At 50.6% G+C, this 27,045-nt stretch overlaps 1 protein-coding gene across 2 annotated transcripts in view; it reads left to right on the top strand.

Moving 5' to 3' along the window:
• The first annotated feature begins 201 nt into the window (after positions 1-201).
• The window catches only part of TOP3B (topoisomerase (DNA) III beta), a 27,764-nt gene continuing 920 nt past the window's right edge, over positions 202-27,045 (top strand). The window contains exons 1-18 of one of the 2 annotated variants that reach the window (XM_004680936.2): positions 202-276; positions 6,864-7,045; positions 8,390-8,521; positions 9,697-9,803; positions 10,461-10,535; positions 11,928-12,124; positions 12,842-12,998; positions 13,777-13,890; positions 15,457-15,547; positions 17,141-17,295; positions 17,454-17,559; positions 18,236-18,382; positions 18,494-18,667; positions 20,391-20,519; positions 20,965-21,114; positions 21,507-21,607; positions 22,187-22,388; positions 23,362-23,924. In XM_004680936.2, coding sequence (XP_004680993.1) covers positions 6,976-7,045; positions 8,390-8,521; positions 9,697-9,803; positions 10,461-10,535; positions 11,928-12,124; positions 12,842-12,998; positions 13,777-13,890; positions 15,457-15,547; positions 17,141-17,295; positions 17,454-17,559; positions 18,236-18,382; positions 18,494-18,667; positions 20,391-20,519; positions 20,965-21,114; positions 21,507-21,607; positions 22,187-22,388; positions 23,362-23,843 — 2,589 coding nt within the window. In that variant the 5' untranslated portion in view covers positions 202-276; positions 6,864-6,975 and the 3' untranslated portion in view covers positions 23,844-23,924. Of the gene's footprint in view, positions 277-6,863; positions 7,046-8,389; positions 8,522-9,696; positions 9,804-10,460; positions 10,536-11,927; positions 12,125-12,841; positions 12,999-13,776; positions 13,891-15,456; positions 15,548-17,140; positions 17,296-17,453; positions 17,560-18,235; positions 18,383-18,493; positions 18,668-20,390; positions 20,520-20,964; positions 21,115-21,506; positions 21,608-22,186; positions 22,389-23,361; positions 23,925-27,045 lie in introns of those variants that run through there. The other variant, XM_012723887.1, reaches the window with a different exon arrangement.

Genomic DNA, 27,045 nt, shown 5'->3' on the forward strand with positions numbered 1-27,045 from the left:
GTAGAAGAAGTGGTTGGGGAACTCCCTGAGGACAGCAACGAGCAGCGTTCTTGGTGAAGGGTTTGGGGGAACCCCTGTAGACCCAGGAGTACTGGAGCCGACTGAGGGGCTGTGCCCCCGGAACGTGCGAGCCTCGGAACCCGCGGACGCAGACGTGCGGGTGCCGGAGGGTCGACAAGAACACGCGGAGCGGCCGCCGGACCCGGAAGTAGGAGTTGCCTGTAGGTGCCCGGGGAGCTGGAACTGTCTGAAGCTGGAATCGCGGTGGGGCTGCGGGTGAGCGGCGGGCGCTGCACCGGGCAGCTCAGGGGTGTGGGAATGGGGTCTCTTTTTCAGGCATATTTCCCGAGTACTGGAGAAGTAACGAGGGTCACCAACCCCACGGCTTGGGAGAAGGGCCCAGGCCGGGATGCTCTTTGCATCTCGCTGGCTCTTTATGGCGGGGTGGAATCCCCCACATCTGGGATGGGGGGTTCAGGGAGGTGATGAAGACACCGGAGCTTAGCCAGGTGCCTGGAGGTTACAGTTGATATTCTTTTTCATTGAAACCTCCAGCGATTCGTTGACGTGGGGTCTGTTGTCCGAATCTCGTCTCCCAGGAAGGGAAACTGAGCTTCAGGGACCCGTGTAGTGGTCGGGGCCAGAGTGGAAACCACCAGGCAGGTTCCACTCGCCGTCCCCCGGCCCGGAGCAGTCCCCGGAGCAGTCTTGGGAAACGTCCACACTGCGCTTGGAATGGTTTCTGTTGTTGATGTAGGTGAGATCGGGCACTTTGTAAGCAAGTTAGGTAGACTCTCGAGACAATAATTTCTCCTGCCTTGGGAGCAAGATCTGAGAAGTCAGCTCATTGCAGGCAGAATGGCCAGTGAGCCCAGGGATTCTCTAGAGCACTGGCCAAGTTCACCTGACACTATTCTATATAGTTCTGAATCTCAGTTTCAACAAAATTGCAACTGGCTTTATAGGGTTAGGGTTGTTGGCATGATTAAAGAAAGTAGCTTTTATAACTATAGCATCCCTAATACAGACGTTTTCTTTTTTCCCTCTCATTTGTATAGGTATTTGGTTAAGTTATAAGGTGAGAAATTCTAGGGCTCTCCGTGTTCTTTAGATCACTCACTGCTAGGCCTCCACTTCCAAGCTAATTCCACTTGTTTTAAGATTGACAGGAAAAGAGTTTACAGTGTCTCCCAAAGGAAACATCATTAGTGGTGTTGCTCCTGAAGGATAATATGGTAATAACATGCTAACCTGCTTCCCCCTTCCACTTCCTGCCTCCAAACTACAGTCCCAATTTGGGGCGATTGCTGTTAACACCTCCTTAACAATTGATAATCTTTCTTTGAAACAAGAATACAAACTGGGCTCAGAGCTTGGCAGATAAAGGATGAAACTTAATATATGTACCATGTAGGTTATCAGAAAGAACCTAATTCTGGCCATTCATTACAGCTGTTAGTTTCTACATGTGTGTATGTATTTAGGCTTCTTTAAAAAGGGAAAACTTGGCCCTCCCTGGTGGTGCAGCAGGTTAAAGCACTGCACTAAGAGGCTTATGCCACTTCCGCATGAGTTCGATTCCTGCCGGCCCCGGAGGAGATCCACACGGCGAGGCAGACCTCTCCTGACCCACCCGCTGCTCCCCTCAGCAGTATACTTTGTAGATCTGCCTGCTCTGCTCCCTGCTCTGTCTCTGGTGAATCCTCTCACCCTCTGCATCTCTGGCCTGTACCCCAGTTCTGTATGAATAAATAAAATCTAAAAAAAAAAAAGGGAAAACTTACTTGACTAATGTTGGTAAGGCAGAAGTGCTAAGATGGTATGTAAATGAAGTTTGCAAACCATTATTTCAATTTTTCTACTTGGCTTCCATTTTGAAATTGGAGATGTGTCTTAATGGAAAAATAAGGTGCCTCCAAGATGAATCACAGAAAATTAATCAGCTAGGACTGCAGAAATCATTTAAGGAGTAGAAGAACCCAGTGCAGTTAAAAAAAAAAAAACAAAAAAAACTTTCCCAACTCAATAACTTCCCATGTTACCTTTGGAAAATCACTTTTTCTTAGTCTTTGTTTTTCTTCCTTGAGGTGGTTTCTCAGATGATCACCACAGTCCCCTTCTCTAGGACTTCATGATTCCATATTCTCATAGAAAAGATTTTCCCCTAAATATGCAGTGATACTCAAAACACTGTAATTGTAGACTATTTTGTGATATACAGGTGAGAAAATCTGAAGAACTACTTGAGGGTAAAACCTTTCCCTACTTTTGAAAACCCACAAAGAGCAGTCTCCCTTTGCTACTGGTTTTCCCTTCAGGCCCCTGAGTTCTCTGGGTGGGGAAGAGAAGGCCCTGAGTTTCTTGAAACCTCACCTTTGGACCTCTGACTTGAAAAATCTCCAGAACAGAGGACAGAAGCTGCACACAAGTGGCTTTGATTGTTCATTCGTTTCTTCATTCATTCAGCAGTGCTGGGTATCACAGATACAGTGAACTATAGACATAAACTATAGCAGAGACAGACCTGTGATGCCAGACAGTCCGCAAGAGGAAGGGCAGGGAGCAGAGCAAGTCAACTTCTGGAAGAGTATGTTTGAGGAGGCCTGAGTGCTGGGACAGCCTAGATGCACAGGAACAGAGGCAGGGTTTGGGCGGCCATGAGTAGAGAGAGTGTCTTGGAGCAGTCATCTGTTGGTGAGCTCATCTGCAGACTGTTGGAACCATCTTTCCAGGCAATCTTTGCTTTTTATTTCCTCTGGAATGGTTGCGTATTTAGGGAAAATGTCCAGCTATTTTGAGGGAAAAAATCGAATTGTTCTATTCAGGACAGCTTTCCCAGAAAGATTACTGACACCCTTGTGATCATACAGTGTCTTATATGCAGCAGGGAACTGGACTGAGCAGCCCAACAGACCTTGGGCCACTTCTGGACAGGGTGAGGAGTAACAGAAGCCCCTGCAGTGACAGTGCTTTCAATATCATCATTCAGTTGATGCCCTTTCCAACCCTTCTTTACTTCCCTGATTGTATTTCATCTTGTCTTTGTATGGAAGTCTTCTTGACCAGTCACATGTGTCCACAGCACTAGATGTAAAGGTGCAAAAAAAGGAAAGCTCACCTGCGGTAAGCAGGTCTGAGCCCACCCTACCCACAGGTGACTGTCGGAAGACGGTAGCGCTCTACTTGTCACAGCCAGCATTCTTCATTTGAGTATCTGATGCATATTACATAGTATTTACCCAGCAGAAATATTCTCTCCTAGCTGTCCTGTGGTATTCCGTCGTACAACACACCGCTTTACTTTAACCAACGCCCTACTGACTTACACTAGATTGTTTCTCATCATTTGTTATAAATGATAATTCTGCAGAGAATTCCTCAGCAGTGCAGTTCATCACAGGTGATACATGTCCTGTCTCTCTGCAACTTGTCCATGTGGACAGCCTTGCCAGCCTTCTGTGGCCTCCTCACCCTTTACCTTCAGTCCCGGCTCCACTGAGCCCACCAGGTGCCTCACCCACTGCTGTTTGAGTCCTTTGCCTCCAGTCACCGGGGTGTGCCTTTGTGGGCCCACCCCAGGTCACCTCTTCCTTGCCCATCTTAGAGATGCCCACCCGACCCCTCTCCCTTTCCTTCATATTACACTCTCCTGGCAGATCTCATTCCTCCTAAATTCCACTCTCCCCTGCTGTGGCCTTGCCCCCAGCATTACTTCAGGTCCTCATTGTCAGCTGTCTCTGACAATGGAGAATAAAGTGTCCCTTTCTCCTCCACACCCCAGAGAAAACCTTCCCTCTCTGCTGGACAAGTTTCATTCATGTGCAAACATGCTGCCTTATCTTCCATCTTCAAACAGTGAAAAAGCACACATTTTCCTCCCTTTTCCCAGGCTTGCAGCAGTCACAGCACCAAGCAACTCCCATCAAAGGTAACAGGGACACTGTGATTAGATCTCAGCTGTCACCTCACCTGGACTGCCTATTGTCCATATGTGGGAATCCCAGGAATCAGAAGGGAGAGGCGCATTGACACAGAAGGGTCAGCTCAAGTGTGACTCTGACAAAGTTTATTGTTTCAAGCTTAGGTGATGTAGTGTGAGTTATAGGAATGCTTTCAGCATGCATACAATGTTTAGTTTTACTGTTACATTGCACAGAGATGTAACAAGCATGATGTGGCTTTTATGGGTTAAACTACAAATTACAATAACTGGACCTTGATCACACAAACACATTTGACCGGGAATTCACGACCTCTGCTCCTGTTCCGCATGAAGTAGAATGCTGACAATAAGTCTACCACCAACGCTAATAATTGCTCCCCTGCACCTAGCTTCTGGCATAAGCATTGGCAAGGGGGGCTGTGCACTCCCTGACCCACCGGGCACATCTCCATGGAAAGTTAGACCGGCTTGCCTGGGCCAGTGCCTCCCGTAACTGCCTGTAGCCTTTCACATGGTGGTGGCTTCCCCAGCAGTGCATTTTTCTTACTTCCAGGACCTCTTCTGTCTGGCCTCACCCCCTGATTTTCAGGCTCCTTCCTCCACATTTCCTATCTCCATAGATGAGGATCCATCCTTTACTTGCCTAAGCAAAAACTTGGCATCTTTCTTGACTTGCCTCATTTGCTCCCAGCCCAGTGTTGTCAGCTCTGCCTCCAGCATCTGCCAAGCTCCTTTTGGCCACTGCCACCTCTGCCCTTGCCACCTGGGGCTCAGTCACTCCCTTCTGCATTGCCAGCTGTCTACAACAGTCAGACCACCCTGCTGCTGCACTACCTCCAGCTTCCTCAAAGCAAACCCACAGTCCAGGGCCCAGATCCTTTCCTCCCCAAGCCTTTCCTGTTCCTCAGTCCTACCTTGTTGCCTAAACTCTTCCACCAGAAGCCTCATGACTCATCCCTGCCCCAGGCTCCCTACCTGCTCAGTTTCCTCCCATATGGGGCATAGTAACATATCCATATGCAGTAGGTGCCTAATAAATATCTGTGAATCAATTGAATTTATTTCTAGAAGAGGGATTGCTGGGATGTGCATTCCAGTGTGAGAGATGTCATCACGTTACTCCACATAGAGATTGTGCTAATAACATTTTCCCACCTGCATCTGAATTAGCTTCTCCCCACACCCTCACCCACGTGGGTGCTCAGACCTGCCTGCTGGTGAGATAAGCACAGTCTCCTTCTAGCTCTAATTTGTTTTAGTTGGCATGTTGGATATCGCTTCATATCACATAGCACTCACTTTCCATTATATAAGCAACTCTGACAAAACAGCAATCAGTTGGGGAAAATAGTTTAAAATTACAAATAGTTCGGCCCTCCCTGGTGGCGCAGCGGGTTAAAGCACTGCACTAAGAAGCTTAAGCCACTTCTGCATGAGTTCGATTCCCGCCTGCCCCCGGAGGAGACCACATGGCGTGGCAGACCTCTCCTGACCCGCCCGCTGCTCGCCTCAGCAGTGTACTTCGTCGATCTGCCTGTTCTGCACCCCACTCTGTCTCTGGTGAATCCTCTCACCCTCCGCATCTCTGGCCTGTACCCCAGTTCTATATGAATAAATAAATAAATCTTTAAAAAAAAATTACAAATAGTTCACAGAAAAGGAAACCAAATGCATTTAAAACTTTAAGAGGTGTTTCTGAATTTTGAGATACTTAGTTTTTTCCATACTAAATGTCATAATCTCCTCTGTTATTTTTCTGATTGCATTTTTTTTTATTTAATCATATAGAAATTGAAGTCTGTTTTGAATTTGTAGAGTAGGAACCTAACTTTATTATCCTTCCCCACATCCCCCCAACACACCTGGAAATTTATCCAGTTGTCTTAACATAGGTCTTTTATTTAATACAGTGTTACATTTATCAACTTCAGTGCCACATTTTATAATGAACAAAAAGAAGACTTCATAATTTCTTTTACTGTGTTTCTTTTACTTGCAGCCAGAAGATATTATAACTCTCCTGAATCAGGCACAGAAGTAGTTGTTAATCCCTGACAGTGATTAAGACATGGAGCCATCATGTGCTGATGGGGAGCTGAGGCAGTAATAGGTGTTGTATGGGTGCAGTAGGTTGGAAGGGACCTAGGACAGAAAGAAGTAATTCATCCTGCCCAGGAGTGTTGGGGGACTTTTTAAGGAAGAGTGTGTGCTTGAGCTGAGCCTTTGAATTGTCAAACTGTATTCTCCGGACTTGGCAGAATATGCCAAGTAAAGGGAACTGAGGCTTGAACCTTGGGGTTTGTTTTGTTTTGTTTTGTTTTGTTTTGTAGACAAGGTGTCTGATTTGCACGGCTTGCAAAGTAAGAGGTGGATGAGGCAGGTGGGAAGGTGTGCGGGAGCTTATGTGAGGATCTCTTGGGTTCTGCTGGGATCTAACGCCTCTGAGCCAGGTCTTAGGCCTGGCTTTGTGTTAGAAGGGTCTGGGAAGCTTGAGCTGGGCAGATGCTTTTTGTGAAACACCCCTGGGTACTTAGCCATGGTGGAGGTGCCATTCTTGGGCCCAAGTGGTAAACAGAATTGCAGCACAGGAAGAGGCGAGACATCTGGCCCATCAGTCCAGGGTCAAAGGCTCCAAAGTCTTTATTGTATGAATATGGGGCTAAAATTGACTTGAGGTCATGGGGCCACCTCAGCTTCTCCCAAATGAAGTAAAAATCCCAAGGCTATCTCTGAGCAATTGTTTGTATGGTGGGTGGCTTCCGGCTTCAGGTTTCCCTAGGATTCTTTTTCTTGCTTTGGGTTTATTTGTTTTTTGTTTGTTTCTTTGTTTGTTTTGTTTTTTAAGGTGAGTTTCCTTGTTAGTGGGATAGAGTCCATTGGAAACAGTACTATTTTCTGAGTGTCTTTTCTTCTTTTTTAGAGTCAGTATCGGCCAGAGTGAGGAGTTGTGGAAGAGCAGCTTGTCAACTTCATTGCCGTTGCCCTAAGACTGGAGTGTTAAGGACCAGAAATTCTGACAGCTTTCAAACAAGATGAAGACTGTGCTCATGGTTGCAGAAAAGCCATCCTTGGCCCAATCCATTGCCAAAATCCTCTCTCGAGGTAGGGAAGGCCAACCCAGAGCCTTCGCTGTGGCTTTCATCTGTAAGCCTGATCATTTCCACTGAACAGGCCATTTCTTTCTTTTTAACTGGGGTACAGACCAGAGGTGCAGGGGCGGTGAGAGGAATCACCAGAGACAGAGTTTGGAGCAGAACAGGCAGATCGATGAAGTACACTGCTGAGGGGAGCAGTGGGCAAGTCAGGAGAGGTCTGCTGTGCCATGTGGGTCATTTCTGGAGCCAAGGATCGAACACACACTGAAGCGGCTACAGCTAGTTTACAGTGCGGAGCCCTAACCCATTGAGCCATTAAGGAAGGCCCAAGAGGCCATTTCTTTTTGTGAAATGTGCCTCCAGCCTGCTGAAGTAGATTCAGATCAGGACAGCAGGCATTAATGAATCACCTCAGTGTGTGTTACCACACCAGCTTTTGGAGCTAGGACCCCCAAAAGGTACAGACAGGAGGTACTAGCATATGGCAGGAGGTGTCAGCAAGAATGCCATGCCAGTTAGCATTACTGGTCACAGCAGCTGACTTACACAGAATGGGAATTCACTGGAAGAAAGCAGATACAACCAGGTCCCCACTCCGCTGTAAATCTAATAAGACCATGTCACAGGGACTGTCACCTCCCCTTGCCCTCTGGACCCCTGACAGCTGCAGCACATTCACCTCCTGTCACTTGAGAACAGACATTACACCAAGGTTTGACCAGGCCCTTCTGAGACACTAGACCACAGGACAGGGGGATGTATGCTCCTCAACCCCACTTTGGCTCTTGGACTGGGGTGACTTCCCCTCCTATCTCTGAATTCCCTTTAATTAGGAAGGATGTTTGGATGCTAGTTGAAAAGATAGACACCCCACCTTTACCTCCCCTTGGTGCTTCAGCTGAAGGAAGAAGAGACCCTACACTATAAGCTAGTGTCTCTGAAAGAAGGGAGAGAACCAAAAAATGGTGTTTGGTCCTCAAAAGCTGAAAAAAATTTGGGGGCCATCAGTGGAGAGTAACAGGAGACACTGTGGGACTCAATTAAGACTTCCCTGGAGAGCATTGAGTAAAGTTTGAAAAGGGGAAGCAGAAATGCAGAGAATAAGCATTTCTACCCTGCCCCCGAACACCCTGGGACTTTGCATTGCTAGCACGCTGTTGACATGATCATGATAATGTGTTTCCTGAGAACATTAGATCTCTTGATACCCAGTCACCTGCAGTAGCCTGAAGAACATTATCACTGACTACTGTGGAAAGCGGACTCTGGCCCTCTGAGAGGCAGTGTTAAGACCTGGGACCGCACAGCAGTTGCAGGTCCCTGGAGCAGCCATTGTATGACTTCTCCCCAGGGAGCATGTCCTCACACAAAGGGTTGAATGGAACGTGTTCGGTGCACGAGTACACTGGAACCTTTGCCGGCCAGACAGTCCGCTTCAAGATGACATCCGTCTGTGGTCATGTGATGACTTTGGATTTCCTGGGTAAGCTGACCTGCCCCTGTCCGGTTTATATCCCAGGGCACATTGTTGCCCAGAATCCAGTTAAAACCAGGGGAAGTTTCCAGGTAGAGAAGTTTGTCTAAAACTCATGAGTCCCAGGACCAGCAGGTCGTGGAATGATCACCTGGGTGAGTCACCCCAGATCCTCATCCCAGTGACTTAGTCACTGCATGTTGTGTGAACCTAGCTGTGGAGACTGGAAGCAGTGGTACCTGCCTCAGGGGACCTGGCCTATGCAGAGGTATTGGGAGATGACAGTGCTGCTGAGTGTGACTGTTATCCATTGGTCTCTTGCTGGCTGACATCCTCAGAACAATGGAAAGGCCAGGATTTATAGCCCACAGGACTTGGTGGGTGGCCACAGGATTGATAAGAGTCCAACCTGGGGCTGACCATACTCCTGTTGCTCGTGAGCTGGGATTACACCTCCATGGGTTTCTTCACATATGATGTATCTTGCAACAGTGCCATCTGCTTCCAGGATTGTTTGAAGACTTGGTCAGGTCAAGTGCTTAACAGAGGGCCAGTCACATGAGAAAGCCTCAGTGTAGTTCTTGCTGCACCTTAATGATAGTGATACCACCTGGGCCTTGCTGGGCATTCAGACCAGTCAGCAAGTGGGGTGCCCCAGGGATGTGAACTTGGCTCTATCTGATCCCATCCATGGGGTTTACAGGAAACAAAGGGTTGAGCATATAGCACTGAGGCCCAAATGAAAAAGTAGGTGAATGTGCTGGACATCTGCGCACCAGCCTTGTGCCTTGACTGTGGGTTGTAGGGTCAATGGTTACTGGAATCTAGGCTGAAAGAAGACAAAGCGTGAGTGGTATGGCTCAGTGCCCTGGCAAAGTGATCTAGCCCAGAAGTGATGCCCCCAGCCACTGAGAACACCCAGAAATGAAGATGGAGCATCAGCCCTGTCCTGTAGTGACTCCCCTGAGTAGCCAATATGTGGTGTCAACTCAGCAGCCTGGAGAGGGAAGGCCTGGCTCTCGTGCCAGCTGTTGGGATTGCCCTGGGCAAATCTTTCTCTGAGCCTCTTTCTCACTGGCAAGTCAAAATCACTACCGTTGTTCTGGTGTTATGACAACTGTGAAGGCCAAGACCCTGTGAGCCAGCATGTCTGATTCAGGTGCCATTGTGCCTGTGGTTTGCAGGAAAGTACAACAAGTGGGATAAGGTGGATCCTGCAGAGCTGTTCAGCCAAGCGCCAACGGAGAAGAAGGAAGCTAACCCCAAGCTGAACATGGTGAAGTTCCTACAGGTGTGTGAGGTGGCGAGGGTGCCTTGGGAGGGAGACTTCTTCCTGGCTCTCTGTCCTCCAGGAGTCCATTGGTTCTTGCCCCGCAATCGGTGACCTGAGTCCATGTTCATGCCATCTTGGAGAGAAATAGGCCTGGGCAGCCCAGTAGCCCTCTCTCAGCACCCCTGCTAGTCCCCAGAGCGCCTTTCAGGGCTGCCTCTCCTCCCTACAACACCATTGGTCCATGTGAGCAATCAGAATTTCTGCTTTCAAAAATCATTTATTTGGTGGTAGTTGTTATTTTTCTAATTTTAAGAAAAATACATACCATGAAAGAGATTTAAAAAGTAGAAGGAAGAAACATTATTTATAATCATACTACCCAAGACAACCACTCTTAATATTTGGGGTTACTTCATTTCAGCCCTTTTTCTATGCAGTTTTTGAAGTTAAGGTCATATTGTATTTACATTTTTACTTTTTTTTTAACCAAAAGATAGTGTTGAACTTTTCTCAGTGGCTAACTCACCTAACAGCTGGCTCCCCTGCTCAGCCTGGGCTTCTGCTCTGGGTATCAGTCATCCACAGGACCCGGGCTCCACTCTATGCTGGGTGGGAGGGGGCGCTGTGGTGGGCGGGCTGGGACAGAGCTGGTCACTGTACATGTGTATGTGGCAGGTGGAGGGCAAAGGCTGCGACTACATCGTTCTGTGGCTAGACTGCGACAAGGAGGGGGAGAACATCTGCTTTGAGGTAAGGATGGAACCCTCGGTGGTCTCACTTTTGGCCTTCCCACCACCGGCCTTGAACTACTGCTCAGTCATACCCTTCCCGGGGCTCAAGTAGGATTCCGCTACATTGAACTCCTTCCCCCTCTTAATTTTGGAAATTCTATCTATATTTTAAAATGCATGGACCCTACTAAGGGTGATGGAGTGTGATTTCACTTGCTAAGGGTTTTTCCTGTGAGTGAACACAGAAAGAGTAGACTTTTCTAGGTGGATACAAGTTTCTGAATGGAGCTGCCTTGAGGTAGTCCTTGGCTTTCAGCATCCAGCTACACTCGGCACTTCACAGAGACCTTCAGTTAATGCCAGTCGACACCCTGCGTCATTCTATACTCCTGTTTATTCCTCATTCTTTTCACTTGTCCCCACCCAACATGCCATCCCACCTCCATCTCTGCCGCCCCACCCCCCCTCAGCCCTTGAAGAAGCAGGTGGTCGCGCCTTTACTTGTACTGGTTGTGTCCTGCTGCACGTCACTGCATGTATTTCCTATGTCCCTCAGCTCTGGCTCAAACACAGCTGCACTCCTGCCTCTGGACCTCTAGTTTTCACCTGGAGCCTGGGATACCACAGGGCTCACAAAATGCTTTTGTCATGACAGGGAAGCTTGCACACTCCATACTTGAGAGAAGCACTCTCAGCAAACTGGATTATGATCCATTCCTTCTCAGACACCCTTCTCCTGTGCCTTCCCCAAGGGGCATTTGTATCTGGGGGTGGAGAATGGTGGCAGCTCCCAGGGCTTTCTCCCCTCAGAAATTAAGCCAGTTCCTCCCTATAAAGAAGCTGCATGGCCAGGCTCCAGAGGTGACTCCTCCCACCTCCCATGAGGCCTGAGATTTAGTGAGTCTCAGCTTTAGGACCTCCACTTTAGCCCTGAGCCACCCAAACATTCTGCAGGCTGGGATACCTTTGCCCTTTCCCTCCTCAATCTTTTTTTTCCTTTCCTGTCTTCTCTTGTGTCTTAAAAGTCCCACTCACCCTTTCTGGCACTTCTTCCTCTGAAAGGAGGGGGAATGGGTCAAGTTGGGTGGATTTGGAGACTTAGTCCCCTAGCATCCTCAGCAATAGCATGGAGAGAAAGGAAGCAGACAATGAGAAGAAAGAGGGCAGCAGCGTGCAGGGTTTGTCATGAGAAGAGAGATGTTTGAACATGTTTGTAGGTCAAAAGAGAGAAAGCTGTGTGGCAGGAATACTGTGGAGAGACTCAGGTTTCCAGGATGGGGTTTTGGGGTTCACATACACAGCAGGCACAGCAAAGCTCAGCCCTGTAGAGGAGCCAGGCTTCACAGTTGAGGTGTGGAGCTGTAGCAGAACCCTGGGAAGGGGGGTTGTTACAGCAGGCCACATTCTCCAGGTCCTGGATGCCGTAGTGCCTGTCATGAATGAGGCCCACAGTGGTGAGAAGACGATATTCCGGGCCAGATTCAGTTCCATCACAGACACGGACATCTGCAACGCTATGGCCCGCCTAGGCGAGCCCGACCACAATGAAGCACTGTCAGTGGATGCCCGGCAGGAGCTGGACCTGCGCATTGGCTGTGCCTTCACCAGGTATTCCTTTTGGCCAGAGCTCCTGCCCTTTTCGGTCCCCTGGGCCTGATCTGCCATAGGCAGTTGTTAACTTTTATTTATTTATTTATTTATTTATGCATATAGAACTGGGGTGTAGGCCAGAGGTAGGGGTGGTTGGGGAGGGGAGGGATAATTCACCAGAGTCAGAGTGGGGAGCAGAACTGGCAGATGTACCGAGGTACACTGCTGAGGGGAGCAGCGGGCGGGTCAGGAGCGGGCTGCCACGCCATGTAGGTCACCTCCCTTGCTGGGGATCAAACTCATGCTGCAGTGGCTGCGGATAGCTCCATAGTCTGTGCTTTAATCCATTGTACCACCAGGGAGGCCCCCAGTTATCAACATTTTAAAACCCTGAAGAAAACTAACTATTCAGCTGTAATAGATATAGCAGCAAGCAGTGTGTTTGGCCACACTGCAGGTGTTGAGGGGAGAGTGGAGAGGGTGGGTAGGAACCACTGCTCTAGCGTTCTGCCATGCCTACACTCACAGTTCCTCCTCTCCACCCATGTGCACCCTCCCTGGCCTCCTGAGCTAAGCGTGTCCCCTTGCCCTGTCTTTTGAGCAGGAAGCCGCCACCTTGGGCCTCCTCCCTGTACCCACCACCTAGCTCTGAGCGAGCCTCACACAGGTGATTAATGATGACGTCTTACATGAGTACTTGACTGTGATATCTTTCTCTCCCCCCACTCCTTACAGGTTTCAAACTAAGTACTTCCAGGGAAAATATGGCAATTTAGACAGCTCTCTCATCTCCTTTGGGCCATGTCAAACCCCCACCCTGGGATTCTGTGTGGAGCGACATGATAAAATCCAATCCTTCAAACCAGAAACCTACTGGGTGCTGCAGGCTAAGGTTTGAGTTCCTTTCTCTATTCACATGGGGTCTTTCCATTTTGGGGTGTAGATTCTAAGAGTCTTCCACTATCATCATCATCAAAAGCTACAACCCCCAAGGTTAAGGGCACAAATGTGGAAAGCTACCAGAGAGAGAGGCCAGGGAGTGGTGGTTGGGGTACCCAGGAACAGGCCCAAGCCTTCATAGAAACACAGGTTGAGGCTAGGCCTAGATGGCATTGAATTTGGGTAAGTGGGGTGCACTTAGTGTTGTCAGGGGCTATTGGCTGCAGTGGTCTGAGAAATGGACTAAGGACTTTAGACCACTGACGCAACCTTAAAATGTTTTTTTTTTTATAGCAACCTTAAAATGTTTAAACAACTTTTAGAGCTCCAAAAAGCCTCCATGGAAGTTTCTCAAAGATTGGAACATAACACAGAGCTGCTCTAGTCAACACAGGGCAGCAGTCACCTGAGTGGGACTGCCCCTAACAGTGGCCAGGTTTAGGGAGGTGAGCACAGGTGAGATGAGAGGTAGAAAGCTTACTCCTTAAGGATACATGAGCTTTAGGTCCTCTTGTGAGACTGTCTACTTGATCTCAGCAGGAAGGGCTTGCATACCTTGCACCTGCATATCTGCGCATCCGAACAGGTACTGCTCAAAGATGTAGAGCTAGGACCATTTGCTCTCTGCAGTTCCCTGATGAAAGACCAGCTTCATCTTCCCTAATTCTTTTCCCTAGCAATGGACTCAGATGCTTTTCTTCTGTGTTCTCTTTTTATCCCTCTTTGTCCAGGTTAATGCTGATAAAGACAGATCTCTCCTTTTGGACTGGGACCGAGTACGAGTGTTTGACCGGGAGATTGCACAGATGTTTTTAAACATGACAAAGTTGGAGAAGGAAGCCCAGGTGCGCCTGATTCATCCATATCAAATGCATTTGCCTTGTGTGGGATTAAGCTGAGAAGCATCTGACTGAGAGAATAGGTCATGGCTTTCTCCTTCTTTTTGAAACATAAATGTCTCCTTTTGGAAAGGAGAGTGGTTACTCAAGCATGGACTCAGTGCAACAACCACAGTTTGCTGCATGCAGCTCTGTATTAGGCACTGTCTCAGGCCCGTGACTTGTGCTTTCCACTGTCTTCTGTCCATGTGACCTGGCACTATCTCCTTGTAGCAGGACTCCAGTTCACAGTCCCTTTTCTGTGATATCTAAAGCTGGCAAATCCAGCAGTTACCTGCATGTACATCAGTGAACCAGCTAAGGTCACACAGCTGCTAGCACAGGGTGGATCTGGGATCCCAGCCTCTTGCCCTTTATAATGCTGTTCTTCTTACTTGGGGCTTTTGTAACGTTGAAGGACATGTGGCTTGGCTGTTAGGAAGAGCGTGATTCCAGGGATTTGTTGCAGGGATTGGCTGCCTAGGGTGGAGGTAGGTCCATGGCCAGCACAGCAAATGTCCTACAGCTAAGAGAGCTTCCAGTATCGTCAAGGGAGGCCTGGCTGACTTCCTCCAACCACCTTCTCTTGTTCTTCTCAAGCCTTCCTTGGGTGCGTTCTTGCCCACCCATGTAGTTGACTCAGGCTTTCAGAATTTCTAAAGCTATTCCATGCTTTTACCTTCTAACACATTACTAGAGAGATGCCGGCACCACCATCTCCAGTTCTCACCCCCAGTGACTCCAGCCTCCACTGGTGCACATATGCAACTGGGCCTCTGTGCACCGCCCCTCTCCCACACATTGTGCAATTGGGCCTCAGTGCGCCCCAATCCCACACACGTTTGTCTGTCAGGAATCCAGAAGGCATGCCCTGGCAAAGTCTACACGGGATTGGCAGAGCCAAGGAAGGCAAACTAGTTGAGTTGTTTGGATTGTGTTTTGCCCCAGGCTAGAGTCATCTCTTCTGTCAACTCTTTAGTCCAGAGGTTGAAAGCAGTAACTCAATATTGGATTCAATCTGCATAGTGTTTGCAAAAGTTTCAAAATAGTTACCAACATTTACAGATTATAAGATTTTACACAGAGCTCCTGATTTCTAGCTTCTCTTGACAAATGTAAATGTGTAGCAATATTATCAGGCCCTAAATAGCACTTAGGCCTGCCAGGGATAAGTAGCTGCTGGTGAGATAGGTCTGCGCTCCATGACCGCCCTGCCCCCCCGCCCCCCGCACCTGCCAGCCCTGTGGCCTGCCTGATACCAGTTCCTGTAGAATTTGGACTTTGCAACTTTCTCCAGATTCTCCCCCATTCCTCAGATTTCCTCTTTCCTAGAAAATCCTCAAAAGAAGAATTCCCTCTTTCCTTTCTGGGCCTGATGGGTATTTAATCAAGTCAAGACAGCTGGAAAGAGGGAATTTGAGTAGAAGGGAGACCAAATGAATGAAACCAGACCTGTTGCTCATACATCTTAATTATAGTAGTGTGTCTGTCCCCAACTCCTGGCTAAAACACTGCATTTGTTCTGCTTTTTAGGTGGAGGCCACGAGCAGGAAAGAGAAGGCCAAGCAGAGGCCCCTGGCCCTGAACACTGTGGAGATGCTACGTGTTGCCAGTTCTTCTCTGGGTATATAGAGTCTTTTCTCTACAGCTCCAAAAAGACTTCTTGGGGCAGGTGCATGGTGACCCCATTCAGCTGCAGTACCGCAAGTGCCTGGGAATGCAAGGCAAATGCCAACACCCCACCTCCCACCTGTGCCACACGTCCCCCTCCACGCTCCCCTCTGCATACACGTTCTTTTTTTTTTTTTTTTTTAAGATTAATTTTATTTATGCATACAAGAACTGGGGTATAAGCCAGAGGTGCAGGGGGTGAGATGATTCACCAGAGACAGAATGGGGAGCAGAACAGGCAGATTGAAGTTCACTGCTGAGGGGAGTGGTGGGCAAGACAAGAGAAGTCTGCTGTAGTGCCATGTAGGTCACTTCGCTGGCCAGGGATCAAACTCATGCCATAGTGGCTGGTGATAGCTTGATAGCACTGAGTCTTTAATACCTGTGCCACCAGGGAGGCCCCCTGCATGCCCCATCCTGTAGTGTCATTCAAGTTCTAGAGGGAATCTAAGCCTCACACAGATTTCACTTCTGTTAAATTCCAGAATGGAAACAAAGAGAGAGGATTATTGTTAATACCTGCCAGCTTCTGTGAATTTACGTGGGGTAAAGGCAGACCATTTCATATTACTAAATGTCCAAGCTGTAGACTGGGCACGTGAGAGGCTCCTGAGTGGGCCCTTACATGTCTCTGGCTCAGTAGAGTCCCTTCAGATATACTGAACTGTGGAGTCCAGCTCCAGAGCCATACCCTGATCCAAATCCCAACTCTTTCCCCCTTCCTTCCTTGTATTGGAATGTCAGTTTCCTTGTGAAAAGATTATGCAGCCATAGTCCTATCTTTATGGGTTGTTGTAAGGAGTAGATGATGTAACAATTGCCACTGCCCCAAAGGGACATCCTGAGAAGAGAGCCCCAGAGCAGCCTCCCAGTGCAGGGGAGGGCCCTGGCCAGGTGCGGGAGGTCTGTACACTAGGCAAAGGTGTGACTTAGCCTCTCTGAGCCTTGTTCCCATAGTAGCAAAGAGGAGATTGGGTTGGTCTGACAGCTGTCGGCCTGAGGCACTGATGGCCCTGTTGTGGCCTCAGGTAACCATGGGTGGTGTCCTCTGAGAGCAGCACCCTCACGGTGCCTTGGAGGGCAGGGACACCATTTACTGACTACTGAATGCCAGCATCTCTGGCCAGGAGGACGGGCCCTTCTTCAGTGGTTCCAGAATGCTGTGAACAGACACATCCAAAGTACTCAGACCAAAGGGTATTCTGCCGTAGAGAGGAAAGCCCCAGACCTCCAGGTGCTGGCATGCTTTGGGGCTAGAGTGTGAGAGACAGGCTCTCTGGTAACCACATTTAGTCAGCTGGGCCACATCATCATGAGGATAATATTGGAGTGTTCCTGTTCTGCGTATATGCTCGCAGGTTTAAAGCATTGGCTTTGGATAAGGCTGTGAGCTGGGCATATGCTCCAGGCTCTGCCTGCCCAGAGCCACCCTCATATCCCAAGAGATTCTGCCACCCTGGGGAATACCTGAGTGCCCGCCCAGGCCTGTGGTAGTTACTGACCATCGTTGGCACTCGGGGCCAGCTGCACCTTCTGTCTGTCACAGGCATGGGGCCACAGCACGCAATGCAGACTGCCGAGCGGCTATACACACAGGGCTACATCAGCTATCCGCGGACTGAGACCACCCACTACCCTGAGAACTTTGACCTAAAGGGCACTCTGCAGCTGCAGGCCAACCACCCCTACTGGACTGACACAGTAAGTGAAGCCAGGCCTGCCCCTCCCACACACTTGTTGCCAAGGCTCAGGACACAGCCTGGGTACTTGGACCACACCCAGGACTGGCAGCAGCTCCTTCCAGGTGGGAGGGCACTGTGATCAGACTCACATTCTGCTTTTTGTCTTCTCTCCCTCAGGTGAAGAAGTTGTTAGCAGAAGGTATCAACCGCCCACGGAAAGGCCATGATGCTGGCGACCACCCCCCCATAACCCCCATGAGGTCTGCCACAGAGGCAGAATTAGGTATTGGGTACTACCCCACAACAGGCAGACACCCACACATTCAAACATACATGCACTCTTCTAACTCTGGGGAGGGGAGGGCTAGAAGTTACAGCAGTGTGGCACCTCTGACAGTGTGGGGCCCTCACCTGTCCCCATTTGCTCTTGTCTCTGATAATGGGAGCTACCTGGCAGTTATTGTCTGTACCCATGGGAGTGGGACGGGGTGAAATGGTGTGCAAGGATGTGGGCTCTAGTGGAGGCCCTGGAGCAGAGAAGGTGAGTGGGTGACGTGGGTGGGCAGGTGACCTCAAATGAAACAGGATGGGGCCCAGATAGAAAGAGTAACAACCATGGGCCACACTGCCTCTCACCTTAGCAAAGCAGTGCTGGTGATTTGTATGCTGGGAGAAGGCTGAGGAAGGAAAAGGCAGGTGGAGACAGGAGTTGCCCAAGTTTGAAGTAAGAGTAGCAGAGACAGGCCAGGCACCTGAAGACCAGTCCCACCTGGAAGGGGCAGGAGGTGGAAGCTGTGATCGTAAAGGCACCAAGGCACTAGAGACTGGCTCCCCCTGCCTGAACATTTCTCTCCTTCAGTCTCAGACTCTGGACAGGGCCAACCCTGGCATCCTGTGAGTGCTGGGGGTCCTCAGAGCCAGAGCCCCTAGCCACTGACCTGCTTCTGTGCCTACTGCAGGGAGCGAGGCATGGCGGCTCTATGAGTACATCACCAGACACTTCATTGCCACGGTCAGCTATGACTGCAAGTACCTGCAGAGCTCCATTTCCTTCAGGATCGGGCCTGAACGGTTCACCTGCACAGGGAAAACTGTCATTTCACCAGGTAGGACCATTGCTCCCAGCTTGGTTCCTCTCCTCTCACCTCAGACAGACACTGTCTGTCAGAACTGGAGATGGGAGGCCCAGGCTCTCAGGTGACATTTGGTCTCTCTAGGCTTCACGGAGATCATGCCCTGGCAGAGTGTGCCTTTAGAGGAGGGTCTGCCCACATGCCAGAAAGGTGACACCTTCACAGTGAGTGAGGTGAAGATGCTTGAGAAGCAGACAAGCCCACCTGACTACCTGACCGAGGCTGAGCTCATCACACTCATGGAGAAGCATGGCATCGGTAAGCGTCTGCCTGGGAACCAAGATGCAGCACTTCAGAGTTGCCCAGTGGCCCTTCCAGGGTCTGGTAACTGGAGCCTGTCTTGTGGCTGGCTAGCCGAGCAGTGCAGCAGCAGGCCACCACATCAGACCTGGCTTTGTTTGTATAGCCCGAGATGTGCCTTGTGCACATTAGCACCCACAGGACTGAGTGCTGGCCTGGGATATGAAGTGATTTTCTCTCAGGAAAAATACAAAGTCGAATCCAAATCCTCCTGAGTCCACACAGCCAGCACAGTCTGTCATAGAATTGGGCAGTAGCGAAACCCAGTTCTCACTGCGCTGCTTCTCTGTGAGGGGAGCAGAAATGCCTGACCCAGAATAGGGAAGCTCCCATATGATAACCGCTCTTCAAGTGAAATAGGCACTTCGTTGGCTTAGAAATGTAGACATGGAGAACACCTCACAGGTTAAGTGATTTCACCCAACCCCCATTCTGAGTGGCCCCGATCGTGTCCTCGCATGAACAACTGGGAGCCGGCTCACGCTGGACTTTCTCTCCAGGCAGTGTTCAGTGTTCAGGTGCTGCCCCTTCCTTGATATGCTGCCGCACTGGCTGGCACCATCCCCTAGTGCTCTGGAGACAATCCAGGCCATTACTTGGGGATCTTCATCTGTAGCAGTCCTGCAGGTGACTGTCAGGGAGCATCTCACCAGAGTTTGGGTCCTGGTTACAGTGGTGTCCTCAGTGGGAGAACTGGTCTTGCACCTTCCAGGCATCTGCTTGGGTTCTGCCTGGCAGTTGTCAGCCTAATGTAGGTTATAGACGCTTTTCCCCCAGCATCCTTTGCCCCTCCCATTGATGAGACATCTGTACCATACAGCAGCGTGGATACTGTGACCAAAATAAGTTTATAATAATGAGGAGGACTCTTGTGACTTTCTGAACAAGATGGTGGTCAAGGTTCTACCTGACCATTATACAGGTCAACACAAGCAACCTGTATAAAAAGGAACTGTGGCTGCAGAGAGAACACAGCAGCAGGGAGTATATGCTGCCAAGCGCTGCAGAGCCACAGGGGGTCTGGCAGGCCTCAGCAGCAACAGGCACAGCAACGCTTGGAGCCCACCACATGAGATTCAGTTCCCATTCTCAGCCTCACCCTGTGAGCAGCTGATATCCCTGGCCTCTGAGGGCCAGATAAGGAGCCTTTTTGCACAGGGAAGTAATAAAGGCAGCATCTGACAGTGCCAGGTGTGTGGGGAAAGCATCTGGGAAAGTCCTGGGGAAACTGATCCCAGAACTGGTAACCTGCCCTGGGAACGGATCATGAGGGACCTTGGGTAAAACCAGTTTGTCAGTGTGTGAGTTCCACATTCAGCAGGCTGAAGCCCAGGTTCTGGAAGGGGACAGCGCCCCAGGATCAAAGCAGGAAAGGCTGAACTCTCATTTACCAGATATGAGGCGTAGGCAGAGCTCTGTCATCGTGGCAGAGTTCCTTAGCCTCTGAGCTTCTCTCCTCATCTGTAAGTCTGGAGTAAGCATCTGGCACTGGGAGGGTGGTCCTTGGGTTCATAGCCGTTACAGGAAGGCACTCCCTGTGGTATCAGGCACAGTGCTGTGCAGAGGAGCAGGGCAGGGGCTGAGACAAGGACCTCAGGAGAGGTGGTGTGGAGCTGGAGCCTGGAGTCTGACAGGGAGTACTGGGGCAGTCAGGGACACAGGGCCTCGCTGTGCATTTCAGGGACAGACGCCAGCATCCCAGTGCACATCAACAACATCTGCCAGCGCAACTATGTCACTGTGGAGAGTGGACGCCGGCTTAAGCCCACCAACCTCGGCATTGTCCTGGTGCATGGCTACTACAAGATCGGTGAGTCTGCCTGGCCAAGACTCTGCCTCCATCAGCCCATTGCCTCCTCCAAAAGTCACAGCTCTGTGGTGAACCCCCAGATGCATTGCCAGGGTGCTGCACTTGCCATCCGCATCTTAGTAGGCATTTAGGTATGGTTGGTGGCCGGATGGACAGGGACCCACACGGGAAGGCAAGTGGCTCTTTCATGCAGACGTTTCCATGTCCTCACGGTAGTGCCATCTGCTCTGTCTCCTCAGTGGGCCCCTGGGAGATGGCAGAGTACAGGTATGGCCCGAGGACAGCCAGTTGTATATCTGTGACTGTCCTAGAGCTAGGATGTCCCTAGCCACTAGATCAGGAAAGGGCCTGGGGCCTGACAGCCAGCATGGTGCTGTTTAACTCTCCCTGGAGCCGGTAGGAACAGCTGAGGCCCCTCTCTCACAGTGGCATCTCCCACTCACAGATGCAGAGCTGGTGCTCCCCACCATCCGAAGTGCTGTTGAGAAGCAACTGAACCTGATTGCCCAGGGCAAGGCTGACTACCGCCAGGTCTTAGGCCATACCCTGGATGTCTTCAAGAGGAAGTTCCACTACTTTGTGGACTCCATCGCTGGTAAGGTCTCTTCTCTGCTCCTTTGCCGAAAGACCTGCATCAGCACCACCTGGCATATGAGACCAGCTACCAGATCTGGGCTCTGGGCTCTGGGCTGTCCACAGCCATTCCTATTTGGAAGCTATTTGTAAGACGGGGCAGTGATGGAGTCACTGGGCCTTTGTCAGGATTAAACAGTGGGTGTGTTTACACCCAACTCAGGACTAAGTGGCTCATCTGATAAGTCTGCTCTGCCGATGCTGTTGCTAGCATGGAAACCCCACTGCCCTTAAGCCAGACTCTTGGCTGTGTGGCAGCCTGCCCCTCCAGCCCTCCTAATAACCACTGCTTGTCAAAGAGGTGAGCCCCCGACACCCAGGGAGATGTGACTCTCCTGCCCTGCTTGCTTTCAGGAATGGACGAGTTGATGGAGGTGTCTTTTTCACCCCTGGCAGCCACAGGCAAGCCTCTCTCGCGCTGTGGAAAGTGCCACCGGTTCATGAAATACATCCAGGTAAGTGGAGGAGGAGGGGCCCTGACTGCCCCTTCTGGCCTGCCATGCCAGAGTTGCCTCCTCCATAGGCCTCGATTCTTCAGTCATATGCCATAATGCTATTTGTCCCTTCCGGCTGTCACACAAGACTAATTAAGAAACCTAAAGCGTGAATTTTTCTAAAAACACATTACTTGCTATCATAGGGATTAATATACCTGCAGGGATTTTAAAATTGTCTGTCTTCATGCAAGTAGCAAATGTCCTGGGACTCATGACAGGGTCCTTGCCCAGCAGTGAGTTGCATGTTAAGTACTCATGTCTGCCCACTAGTGCATGTTGCATGTTCTACTTCCAGCACCAAAGTATTATATGCCACCCATTGTGTAGCCCACATACTGTACCAGGCACGTATTTCCAGTTAAGTGCACGTATGTGTATGTACTGCATAGGATGTATCATCGTTAAAGTTATGTTTCACCTTGCATACTCTGTATTAATGCCACCATGTGTGTGCACATGCTGTGTATGAGAGGAATGAGGGCTGGCAGAGTCGGGCAGCCCCAGCAGCCCCACGCCTCTTCCCCCACATTGCCACAGGCCAAGCCAAGCCGCCTGCACTGTTCCCACTGCGACGAGACCTACACTCTCCCCCAGAATGGCACCATTAAACTCTACAAGGAGCTCCGCTGCCCACTGGATGATTTTGAGCTGGTCCTGTGGTCCTCAGGCTCTCGGGGCAAGAGCTACCCATTGTGCCCCTATTGCTCCAACCACCCACCCTTCCGAGACATGAAAAAAGGTAAGTCTTGCCCCTGACCTCGGCTGCTCCTTCCTGAGCTGGGCTGGCCCATGCCTCTGCAGCTGGTGGTCTCATTCAGCACCAGTCTTAGCTTTGCACTTTGCTGGCCCCTCCCCTAACCCTTCCCACGCTCACTGGCACTGAGATAGGAGACTCTGGTGGGGGGCATATTTGGGCACCAGGTACTTAAGTGTCAGCTGCCTGCCCCTTTGTGTCAGGGTCACTAATTGAGTAAATGGCATCAGTCAGCTTTTTCAGGATCTGGGCAGTGAGCATGCTGTGCCCTCTCCTTGACTGGGGTGAGGATACAGTGGTGGGCATGTAGGTACCTGGCAAAGGATGTGCCCCAGTGGGGCTGAGAGTACTGAGCCCAGAGTCTGAAGGGACCCAGGGCCCAGTGTGCTCCCACTTGGCTCTGCTGTGTCCTTCACATCCTGCTCAGCCCCCGAGGGGTGTGATCACCCTTACTGCAGGCAGGAACAAGGTGCAGCAAGAGTGAAGCATCCACCCACATTCACCAGGGAGTCTGCAGAGTCTCGTTTCACATATCTTGACTCGACCCTCACAGGGAGCAGGCACAGCCTGCATCTGGGCTGCAGGAGACTGAGCCCCATCCCTGCCCTCTAGCAGCTTCCTGCATAGCCAGTGGCCCCATGTGGCCTGAAGAGTGAGAGCCACGTGAAGCTGCCTGTTACACGGTGTGCATTCAGCTGAACACCACTAGGAAGGGCTTTGGGATAGAGCGTCATCCCTTGGCACTATACCTCAGGGTAAGGAGGTTACAGATAAGCAAAGCGTGGGGACAGTGGCAGCAGGGTTCTCCAGAGCCCCGGATAAGTGTGGAAAAGACCAAGAGTAGCACTTTCTGCAGGGGCAGGGACGAGGATCTCTGAGGGTGAGGCCCCGAAAGGGTGGGGCCGCGCTGTGGGTGGCTGGGGCAGGTGTACGTCACAGGCTGTCCTCTCCCCACTAGGCATGGGCTGCAACGAGTGCACACACCCCACCTGCCAGCACTCACTGAGCATGCTGGGCATCGGCCAGTGTGTGGAGTGCGACAGTGGGGTGCTGGTGCTGGACCCCACCTCGGGCCCCAAGTGGAAGGTGGCCTGCAACAAGTGCAACGTAGTGGCACACTGCTTCGAGAACGCACACCGCGTGCGAGTGTCCCCTGACACCTGCAGCATCTGTGAGGCCGCCCTGCTTGACGTGGACTTCAACAAGGCCAAGTCTCCACTCCCGGACAATGAAACACAGCACACAGGCTGTGTCTTCTGTGACCCTATCTTTCAGGAGCTGGTGGAGCTGAAGCATGCGGCCACCCGCCATCCCATGCACCGTGGTGGGCCAGGGAGGAGGCAGGGCCGAGGGCGGGCCCGGGGCCGGAGGCCCACTGGGAAATTCAACCCCAGACGGCCAAAGGACAAGATGTCAGCCCTGGCTGCCTACTTCGTATGACAGCCCCACAGCCCTCATGCAGGCTCCACACCATTGTCCTTTGGACCATGGAAATCATTAAAACACATTTGTCTTCTTCAGGACAAGTAGCTCAGGACTGTCGCCATTGTCAGAGGACTACCGCATCCTCCCTTTCACCGCTTCTCCCTTCCCGCTGCAGATACCTCCTGCATAGCCCTGCTCTTCCCAGGCTCCAGTCCCCGCAGGGAGGAAGCACAGGAACAGACCCAGCCCAGGGCTCCCGTCATATCGCGGCAGAACGTAGGAGATGGCACAGTGGCGGTGTGCTTGACGAGAAAAGATCCTGACACCCATCAGGAAGGAGGGCGCCAATAAGCTTGTCACCCCGGTGGAGGAGGCAGGACTGGAGAAGTCCTCTCTGGACCTGGGCCCTTACCCTAGCCCACTGCTTGGGGTCACACATTCTTTACTCAGCACTCTGTATGTGGTGCCTGCATGTGACCTAGCAGCCTCCTGGGGTGTGATTAATGTTCTTGAACAATCCCTTGTTTTCGTAGACATGCTGGTAACTTAGGGAGAGAGCTGGGAAGGGGCTGGCTCATGGAGAGCTGCAGGATGCCCCACTGGAGCCATCACCACAGCGGGTTATACCCAATAGGCTAAACCACCCTGTGAGAATCAGGTACAACGGGACTGTCCTCCCTCAGGACCACCAGCAATAGGCAACCATGTCGACTGTTGGAATGAGACACACACCTGTGCCCTTGCTCCACCATGTGGCGGTGGGACTCGGGACCTGGTTTTCCAAGTTGCTCAATGAAACACTCATGCAAAGGGCAGATCAGAAGTGTCTGGTAGAAGATTCCCCGTTCATGCTGGAACATTGGAGGCTCTGAGAAGGGCTTCCGTAAATAAGCCTGCAACCTTGTCATAGGCACCACAGCCTCCAGGCTCTCTCCTCCTGGAGGCCACAGAAATCAACCCCTACCTTCCTGGAACAGTTTGGGGAGCTATTCTAAAAGTTCAGAGAGAGTACAGTGGGCCAGAGAGCCTCGGTTTGAGAAAGGCTGGCCTGAGGCACGCAGGGGGGCCCTCAGATGCTTGTGTTCCTTTCCCTCTGCTGCTCTGGTCAGGGTCTGGAGTCCTGCCATAGCTAGTGGCTGACAACTTTTCCAGCATGTGACCCAGTCATGTAGTGAGTGGACCAGGCTTCTCTTCTCAGGAAGGTTACCCACCCCCCCATACCCTGACCACTGGTGAGATGGTCTTAGTGTCCGTTTGTGTTTAGTGGGCCAGAGACTGAATCTTATGCCTTAAATGGAGCCCATACATTCCTTTCCACTACACTGCACTGAGGTTGTAGCCTCAAGCAGAACTGCTCAAAAAGGGTTTCATTTCTTTTTCTCTGTATTTGGCCCTTGGGGATGACCCTGCAAGTCCCTAGGCTTTCAAAACTGGACCCTGCATTTGGGGCCCTTCACCTCATACATCAAACAGCATCCAACCCTGCTGTTATTTCCAGTGCGGCTGCAGAGGCAAGGAGGACAGGGAGGAGGGGAGTCCTGTTTTAGGGCAATCTGACCTTTGTTCTCACTGGGACTGTACCTTCTGTCTGCCCTTGAAGCCAGGAGGTCACTGGTTGCAGGCGCTCCATTTTTCGTACTGCTCACAGTGGCACAGCCAGAGTGTGTATCTAGCTGAATTGGCTGCCCTTGGCAAACCCCATACCTGCACATTCAGACCTGACACACGTGGGCACATATTTGCTCAGAGTGTAGCACCCTTTCCCAAGCTGCTGGACAGAAGGCACCACAGACCTGCAGATATGAAGCTGCTCCCCCTCCAGCCCTCATGAGTCAGACCCTTCAAGGGGAAGCCCAGAGTCCCCTTTAGAAGGCAACACTGCTATAAGGGGATGCCAGGTGGGCAACCCATTGTAAGTGGTCTGGAAAGTCAAGGGTGAAGAATTTGCACTCCCCAACCATAAGTGGCATCACTTATGGTTTGAAAACCTAAGAGCAATGTGAGATGAAGGCATAAAGAAAGGAAAATGTGGAGGAGGGAGGGTTTAACCACTTGGCAGATGTGTGGGGGCAGCAACAGGCTCAAGGCAAATTACAGAACATGGAACATACAGGGACAAGTGAGCCAGAGGAATGTTCAATGCGAGGGAAGCTAGGGGCTGGACCTTGTGAGAGAATCAGAGAAGCTGAACTCCATGTCTGGAGTGATGTTGAGAGATACCCTTTATAAGGGTGAAAGCCAAAAGGCAGGAGCTGAGGCATGATGGAATGCAGACAGGGAGGGGTTGACACTAGCCACAGGGCACAAGTAATCTCCAGGTGTGTCCTAGGCCTCAAGCCTGTAAGGGGTAAGCTCCAGGCTAAGTTGCAGCACCTTGCATTGTTGCTTACTAACAACTTCAAATGCAGGGAATCAGTACTCAAAAAAATGTGGGCCCCAGCTGAGATCTTCAGGTATTACCAGCTTTCACAGACTCCACCTCACCTGTGCTGCTTTTTTCCTTCATAGCCACTCAGATGCAGGTGGTGACAGAGGGTCTCAAAAAAATTAAAAATCCTGTAATTTCTATTGTCTCCACTTTCTGGTAAGGAAACATGTTTAGATGAGTTAGGAGAATATCTAAGTTTACAAATTATGAGAAGTCTTCACCTCAGGCCTTGCTAGGGGTCACCCCACTAGCAGGTGGTTCAAGATCTAGGATGGGGTGAGGAGAATGGATGAGCCAGTACCCCTCCCACCTTGCTTTTTCTGCACTACACCTCAGGTCTTTCAGATCTACTCCCACCCACCTGGTTTCCTTTCAAATTAAAGGAATTAAATCAAATTAGCCTAATGCTATTCTCCAGATTTCTGACCTCACCAAAACCCTCTCCTGTTCATGAGGAATCCCAGAAACCCTAATTCCAGGGAAGGACACAGATTTGTGTGGACCTGAAGGTGGGCAAGTCTACAATCAGACTTTTGCAGGCCCTCTCATTAAAACTTATAAAAAACACTTTATAATTGCATCAATATAAAGATTATTAATATGTACTGTAACATCTTTTTTGGCCTAAAAGTTCATTTACTTCTTCTACCTTTATGCATACGCAAACTGAGCTGTAGGCCAGAGCTGCAAGGGGTGAGAAGATTCACCAGAGGCAGAGTGGGAAGCAAAACAGGCAGATTGACTGACATACACTGCTGAGGGGAGAAGTGGGCGAGACAGGAGAGGTCT

The sequence above is a fragment of the Condylura cristata genome, unplaced genomic scaffold, assembly GCF_000260355.1.
Source record: "Condylura cristata isolate star-nosed mole 26May11 unplaced genomic scaffold, ConCri1.0 scaffold00011, whole genome shotgun sequence".
Taxonomy (NCBI): Eukaryota; Metazoa; Chordata; class Mammalia; order Eulipotyphla; family Talpidae; genus Condylura; species Condylura cristata.